We start from the raw sequence: 8952 nt of genomic DNA on the forward strand, positions 1-8952 counted from the left end.
CATCTCTAGTTCTCTCAAAAGAGAATAGTAACAAGTTTAAAAAAACAAAAATTATTTTCACCTGCACTTTGTTTACAAAACATAAAATAATAATTATTTTATATATTACTGTTTCAGAATAAGAAATGACTATTGCCACATTCAAAGTGAGCTGAAATAGTTTAATGTGAACTTTAAAAGTCAAACAAAAAGGAGGTCGGCCATTTTTGGCTGCTGTATGCTGAGATTAGATACAAGTACCGCAATATGTATATTAGTCTTCCAAAGAAATACTGCCATACATTATATAAAATGAAATGATTAGTTGATAGAATCCACCTAATTCTTATTTCCCTTGTAGATCTTTAAGGAGTTAGACTTTTTTACTACTTTTATCTATCATTCTACCAAATTACTGTTACTTGTTCTTCAGTGCAGTTTAGTAAGTGATATCCGTTACATTTTTTTTTGTTTATCTATGTAAAATGTCGCTTTCATTTTGTTTTCTGAAACCAATTGTTTGAATAACTTTGAAGCTTTTTATAATCAATTTTATAAAAATATTAATTCTGTTATATTGTAACTTCCATTTGAAACCACTTTAACACAGCATGAAAGCAAAGAAATTACTTTGAAATTTTCACTTGTCTTAAAATGACAATAATAAACTCTACAAGGAAAGCTTTTGCATCTTAATATGTCAGCTGTTATACCCTCAATATTTATGAAAGTAATATAACAACAACATCAAAAGAAGCTGATGGCTAACTCAAATCATGCTTTGGACATGTCTTCATGAAATTGTCCCACATTAACTCAAATGATGTTAGTGAACTATTTCCTGTGATGGGTTTGTTGATAGTCATATAACTAGTACTTGTAAAAATTAAACCTTTCACTAGGAAACCTTTGCTTAAGAAGATCACGATTATGAAATCAAATTATGTGGCAAAAAAGTTAATAGACTTAAATAAAATATTGAACTAGCTTCCATTCAGCAACAGAACAAACAGTAGTGCTAAAGCACTGGGAGGAGACCATAAATAACTTGTGTCTTGTTATATAATGAACAAGAGAGAAGTTACAGTGACATTTCCAATATATATAGTTGTCCATGGTATCTATGAAGTGTATTGTTGTATTAAGCAAGCTTTTGTTTGAATTATCCACCTTATTTGATTTAAAAGAAACATTGTCTTTGGTTTCCAAGGAAAGTTCATCAGCTGTGAATATTCCTATCAAAACAATGACCGATTATTCCAGATGCCAACTCCTTTCTCACCCTTTCATCCTTCCTTACCCATCCCAGCATCCTCTTCTCCCTGTAACACCTTTGCATGGTAGGCAGGTGAATGTGTAATATAGATTTCTCTACTTATTTTTTCCTCCTGTAAGATAATTTGTTTTTAGTTAAAAATTGCAAATTATTCTTTAGGATAATTTTTGTTTTAAGATGGCAGTTTCTAACCAATTTAAAACTGTTGGTGTATAATTTGAATTATTTTATAATGCATGTGATCATAAACTAAACCACTATCATAGTCATAGTACAAAATGATCTGCTGTAAATAATTAAACCTATGATAATATCAGGTTAACTAATAAGATTCCATTATATGCTTTTCTTTATTGCGTATTAGAATATTTTTACTCTTTGTTTCTATCATCATAAAAGTTAACCTGATATCCTGTTGAAATAGTTATAAGGTTTAGTTTTGTCTTTCATCAGATTTGCTAATCATAGAACAAATATTACAATCTGAAAGAAGGAATTTCTCATTTAAGTTATTTAAACATTATTGCTTGTAACCACAGCAGGCATTTGCTAAGTAAATGCATAATTTTGTAAATCACCAGACCCAAGGGCAACATATATATATGAGGCTTGAGAAGGCTTAGCTACTCCAACTAAACTGTCCCTCACAGGACATTATTCTGATCAACTCAAGAATATTACACAGTATATGCAGAGAGAGAAAGCGGGTGTTTGTGTGTCACTGAAGAGGGTGTATTTGTTTATGAGCACAAACTGATTCTTCCCAACTGCATAACACCCACATGACAAAAAAGCCTATCCAAACAAAAGACTCACACACCACCTACAGCCAAACCCCTGTTGAGTTCTTATTCTTGTAATGAAGTCATGCTGCTATTGTGCAAGTAACATAACATAAATTTTAAGGACAACAAGAGACCTGTTGGTTCATCTGATTCACTAAACTAAACTTTAAAATAAAAAAGAAAAAAAAATTATACATATATATATATAAAAGACTTAAAGCCACACCTTATCATTCAATATTTATTAAGCCTTCCCTTAAACCATCTTGAATTTATTGCATCTTCTACATCTGAAGGCAACCCATTACAAAGACCAGTCACCCTGTTAGAAAAATATAGCTGTCGTAGCTAAAGATGGCTCTTACCCTTCCAAAACATATATTGTGTCCCTAATCTTACCATTCACACCATTAAGTATGAGGAAAAATGATGTTTCTTTTTTTCAAGAAAAAATAATTTCAGACATGTAAACCTGTCCTTGTATAGAAACCTTTCCATCCTATGTATCATCCTATTAGTCCTCCTCTGAACTTTTCCAACAATTCAATGTCTTTCCCAAGACTGAACACAATACCCCAAATTTGGCCTAACCAGTGATGTGTACATTGAAATTATAACCTAGTTAGACTTGTTGTCAATATATTTGTAGATATAACCAAAAAATAATATTTTTCCTGCCACTACCAACAGCACACTGCTTGGATGGCTTAAGAGACTGATGATCATCCAGAACACCACAAGCCACATCATCCATATCACTGTTAATCTTATTCCAACAAAAATTTATTGTAATTAAAAGCCATCTGACATTTATTTGCCATCTCACCAAATATATATCCAGATCTTTTTTGTAGAAGAAGAGCAGTATCCTAACAAGCTGTACAACTCAAGATCATGAATGAATGTGCAAGAGGTTAGACCATTATACCAATTCACCATTGAAAAATTAATGCTTCCTGTAAATCTGAATTTACCAAATGTATCTTCATGATAGGTGGCCAGTGGCTAGTAATCAGTACAAATCTACACAAAACATCTTGTATTGATAAAGTATTTGTACTAAAGATACATCTGTAAATTGACAAAGTCAGTCTGACTCAGACTCTTGACAAGTTGAAGGTGATATTCATGTGAAGAATAAAAATACCTTTTTTCTGTCGTACAGTTTGCAAATTGTATTTGCATGACCTCTACATTCTCCTAATTGCATATCTAAAGTTTTTCCATATCCATGTGTATTGTATCTGGTATTTTCTCTACTTTAGATTAAACTTTTGTGAAATCAACAATGTGAGGTCAAATGAAAATTTGATAACTCTAATATCAAATGCATTATACCATGTTGAATAAAACTCTGTACATGGCCATTGCATGTACACTTTGACCTCCAACTTGTGCACACAATTAATATCATCAGCAGATGTGAATAATTTAGTGATCTTTCCTTCATCTATGTTACTGATGTGAATCTGAAAGAGCAGAAGACCTAACACTGAGCCCTGAGATGCCTCACTTTTGACAGTAATTCAGTTTCGCTGAACTCCATTTATAACAACTTTATGCTGTCTTTTGTCCAATAAAGCAACCTGTCCCCCACACCAGTCAGGCCCCAGACCTTTAATGTTGTACAGACGTTTGTATTTCACACCATCAGGCACATTTATCATAATGAATCAACTGAGAGAATGTAGTTGAAGTCACTGATAGAAATGTGTCTCCAAATTGGATACCTTGCAAAACTTTTATTAAGTTACAGAGCTTTTAAATTACAGTAAAGAATTTGTAGCATCAAAGAACCTGTCCTTAGATACAATTATTTTTCTTCACCTAGTTGATGACTTGCAACTTGTTTTTATTGCATTGATATATTTATGTTCGGGAATTTTTAATGTACAAAATCTTGATAATTATCTCTAGTGCTGTTTTTCTGATCGTTAAACAAAATATGTTAGTAAAGAGAATAAAAGCTGGATAGGATTGTCACACTTGATAGGCACTTAGAAGTTGTTAGAATGACTTACACTTGTAATGTTCATCATTGTTTATTTTAAAATGCAGATCGATTTTCAGTGCTGTATTTTCCATTAGGTGAACTAGGCAGGTGCCTTGGGCCTTGTACTTTCAAAGGATCCTACATCTGTAGGCATGGATGGACAATTTGGTTACAAATTTATAGTTTTGATGCGGCAAGGAGAACAAAAAATGAAACTAAAGAAAAGAGAAAGATAATTATAACGTGCTCTGTTTTATATCAGAATGCTATGTAGACAATACCAGGATGCAATACAATATTCATACTATTCAAAATTGTGTATTTTAGAAAGAAAATTCATACAAAGTGGTCTGCTTTTCGTAGAACTGTTCTGGACCCTGCTTTCCCCCAGACCTATCCTTGCTGTCTAATCTTGCCCACAAAACCTAAATATGGTCCTGATTAATGATAATGTAATGTGGCTCAAAAATTACTTTTGGCGTTAATATTTTACTTAGTACAGAGAAACTGCCATAATAAAGAATATAGCAATGAATATAACATTGATCTTTCCATGTTGTTATTGTGAATGTCTTAAAGTAAGGCATGTAATTCAGTGAAATGGGTTGTTCAGTGAAAACTCTGAAGTAAATTGAAATACTTATTTTCAGTGTTATAAAAGCATCAGGAAAATCTACAAGTTCGAGGACTCCCAGTCCCAGGCCAAATTCACCAGTGGAATTACCAGCAGTACCACCAAAAATACCAACACCACCACCACCACCACAACCACCACCTGTCGTAGTTGCTTCTCCTCCTCCTCCTCCTCCTACACCTCCTCGTATCCCTACTCCTCTTCCACCAGAGCCTACGACCTTTTTAAGAGATCATTCCCCTTCACCTTCTTCTCCTACTCCTAGTATGACAGATGCACTTAATCCTCCACTTACACCCAGTGGGAGTGGAAAGAAAGGAGGGAAGTTCACTCGAGGCAGAGGCCGTAAAAGAGGCTCATCACATGCTTCTGCTCCAGCTAGAACAGTTATAACAGAAACAATTGGCATCATTCAAGTAGGTTTACATTTTGTATCCAAGATAATTTCCCGATTTATTTGTGATCCAGCTTAGCCACCCTGAAAAAATCTCCATTACAACTAAATTTTTGTGCATCTTTTTAAATTGACATTTGTTTTTTTTCTTCTTGCTCCTAAAGAATTGTTTAAAATTGTGAAGGTTCTGTTTTGAAGATACAAAAAAATTCATGTCATGTACTGAGTGTGGATAGAAAGGATACTCATTGCTCAGTGATCTTTTCTGCCAGTTTCTCTTCATTGTTACTTTTAGTTAGTGCAAATGGTCACATATATGTCTAATAATACAGTTACATGTTTAACCCTATCACCATGGGCATCCTTTACTGTGCATGATGCAAGGTTTTAGTATCTTACATTTAAAATTTTATAAAACTACTTTTTGTTTGTTATATCAATTAGTATAAAATCTTAGCTAATAATCCATATTTTAATAGTATATATGTTTTAAGTTCTTAATTATACAAGACAATATTTAAAAAATACTGAATTTCTCCTAGTGTGACATACATGACACATTTTCTCTAAGCATCTTCTTTTCTCTATTTTATCCACCACCCCTCCAAAAAGTATGAAATTAAACATAAATTACTCACTATAATATCATCATTGCTCAGACAAACCATAATATTTTGTTTGGTTACAGGGCTATCAAATTGAAAATCAGACCCCTCCTGCCACACCCACCTGTCACATCCTTTCTTTTAGGATGTCAGAATTTATAAATATACTTCTTTTTGCCAATTGTCAAAATAAAAAGGCTTTTACTTGTACTTCTTAATAGTAAAAATCTGTACTGTGTTGTTGTTGGACTTAGGTTTCTTCTACAGTAGGTTTCAATGATAAATGAACAGCACGCATTTCGCTTGTTTTCAAAATAATATATATATTCGGAACAATTAAAATGTATGTACAACCAATTCTTCACGCTATAGAGATTATAGCCATATCATAGACATTGTATATATAGTTCTCTTCTTCCTGTCAAAAGTCCACTTAAGCCTTTTCAGTTCCTTTAGAATTTCAGTTGACAAGCCAAACTATCTTCTCTGTTACTATTGCATTAGTATTCTGTGTGTGATTTACTTACAATTGTGGGGTAAGTTATCGTAATCATTTGGTCTTCTTTCTTCAAAATATCCTCTGTTCCTCTAGTCAAAGTGCACTCAGGCTGATTCAATTACTTTAGAACCATGCTTTGATGGAATAATTATTCTTCATATCTCCTTTTCTACTGTTATTCTTACTCTAACATATTAAACGTTAGGCCTATGTTAATCTTGAGGCCTATCACTTCTACAGTAGTTAACTTCATGCCAAACTTTTCCTTGTTGTAACTCTACTCTCTTCTGCTCTTTCTGATCATCTCACACTATTTATATGTTTATCACTTTATCATCTGTCCACCTTCTAAAAATCTGTATATTCTCGACGTCAATGTATTGCATGCAGCGTTCGATAGTCTCAACATCAATGACTTATAAACACAACTTCCTACAATCGTCTGCTTTTAACTCTTATTATAACAAAAACTAAACAATAATGAAATATTCACTCACAAAAATAAATTAATCAATAATATCTAAACTAAACAGTGTTTTATATCCATCCATAGCTCTTTCAATATTTGCATCGAAACTCTTACTGTTCTTCCATACAGTAACTCGAAAGGTGAATGTCCTGTACTTGCTTGTGGGACTTCTCGATAAGCAAATAATACTGCTTGCAAGTACCTGTCCCAGTCATGTGGTCTCTCTTGGCACATCTTCTTTAGCATGCTTTTTAAAATTCCATTGACTCTCTCACAAAGTCCATTACATTTAGGATTGTATGGGGTGGTAGAGAGTTCCCAAGTACTGATGAGTCTGCACACTTCCTGCATCAGTTCTGAAGTAAACTGGGTTGCTCTGTCACTCAGGATTTCCCTCGGAAAGCCTACTCTGCAAAACATCTCCTGAAGGGCTTCTGCTACTCTCTTTGTCTCTATCTTTGCCAGTGCTCTTGCTTCCGGATAACATGTTGCATAGTCGACTACTGTCAGCACATACTGGTTGCCTGTGTCAGACACAATCACTAGTGGCCCGATCAAGACCACAGCTATTCTGCTGAATGGCTCTTCTATGAGAGGCATCTCGCCCAATATCGCTTTGGCTACTTTCCCTCTAGGTATTGTCCTTTAGCAGATGTCACATGACCTGCAGAATCTCCTCTGATGACTCTCGGCCAATGGAAGTTACTGGTGATTCTGTCTGCCATTCTCTTTGTTCCTAGGTGTCCTCCCACAATTGATTTATGAGCCAACTTCATCACTTGAGTCCAGTATTCTGTTGGTACTATGATCTGTTTAACTTCCCCAGTATAACTGCCTTGAAAGATTCGGTATAGAACTCCATTCCAGTCCTTTATTCTATAAGTATCTTCCCCTTTTGTTTTGTGCTCGACTTTCTCCCAGTCATTGTCCCAAAGTTTCTGAAGTGAAGGGTCTTTCTTCTGTGCTTCTTTCAGTTTCTGCAAACCTAAATTTTGTATGTCGCCTTTTGACACTTGCAGGAGCTTGATGTCTTGTTTGCTCTTCTTTTCTTGAGCTCTGGTGGTGACAACAGATGCTTCATCAATCTTCTTTTTGTCTAGTTCCTCCAAATTTCTACTACCTGGTATGTTTCCTGTCACCAAGTTGTGTATTGGTTCCTTGATACACATGGCTTCAAGGTCTCCTACATAATGTGGAATATCTACCTTTATTTTTGCTATACAAAACTTTCTCCCTGTCCCATCAGTTAGTACACACAGGCATACCTTGCCTGTCATCTGATTATCGGACACTAGACTGGTTCTCACTGCTGCACTACTGCACCCAGTGTCTCGAAGAACCTTTAACTTTTTTTTTTATCAACATAGCCTTTACATGTTGGCATATTATGATTTGTTGGCACCTCTTGATATTTGTCACAAGCTCCCATCACTATTGGCGCTGTTGATCCATTTGCTAACTTCAGCCACCCATTAGTCGTGCACTGATCGATCATGCTTTCTTGTATTGAATTTGACAAGTAGTCTTGATTCTCTTTCTTCTGGCAACAGCACTCATAGAATCAGTCACTCTTTTCTTGTTTCTTACTAGCACTGATTTTATAAATAGCTCCAGCTGCTTTATGTTGAGGTTTCTGCTGTTCTTTGCTGGTAATGGACTTGCACTCCTTTGCAATGTGTCCCATTTTATAACAAACATAACATCTATTCTCTCTTCAGTCTGTTAACCTCCTGTAACCTTTGGTAAACTCCTGCTTCTGGTCTTGCATCACTGGTTTCAAATTTAACTGGAATTTCTTGGACTTGGCAGTTATATTACCTCCATGGGCTTCCATATACTGCTCTGCCAGCATGATCATCTCGTCTATGTATTTTGGTGCTCTCTTCTTTAAGAACAGTGACATGTCAGTTGAACACGTGGTCATGAACTGTTCTCGCACTAATATTATTCTCAAAATAATATATATATATTAGGAACAAGTTAAATGTATGTACAACCAATTCTTCATGCTATGGAGATTATAGGCATATCATAAACACTATATATATATAGTTCTCTTTTTTTTGTCAAAAGTCCTCTTAGGCCTATTCAATTACTTTAAAATTTCAGTTGACAAACCAAACTATTTTTTCTATTACTATCACACTAGTATTCTGTGTGTGATTTACTTGCAGTTGTGGAAGTAAGTTACCGTAATCATTTGGTCTTCTTTCTTCAAAATATCCTCTGTTCCTTAAGTCAAAGTGCACTCAGGCTGATTCAATTACTTTAGAACCATGCTTTGATGGAATAAATTATTCTTCTTATCTCCTTTTCTA

The 8952-nt window shown here is 34.6% G+C and overlaps 1 protein-coding gene across 1 annotated transcript in view; it reads left to right on the forward strand.

The window, feature by feature from the left end:
* Nucleotides 1-8952, forward strand: part of LOC106463902 (transcription initiation factor TFIID subunit 3-like) — a 77601-nt gene that overhangs the window by 60813 nt on the left and 7836 nt on the right. The window contains exon 9 of the mRNA XM_022391536.1: nucleotides 4684-5083. Coding sequence (XP_022247244.1) covers nucleotides 4684-5083 — 400 coding nt within the window. The remainder of the gene's footprint in view (nucleotides 1-4683; nucleotides 5084-8952) is intronic.

Source organism: Limulus polyphemus, unplaced genomic scaffold, assembly GCF_000517525.1.
Source record: "Limulus polyphemus unplaced genomic scaffold, Limulus_polyphemus-2.1.2 Scaffold1512, whole genome shotgun sequence".
In the NCBI taxonomy this organism is placed as follows: domain Eukaryota; kingdom Metazoa; phylum Arthropoda; class Merostomata; order Xiphosura; family Limulidae; genus Limulus; species Limulus polyphemus.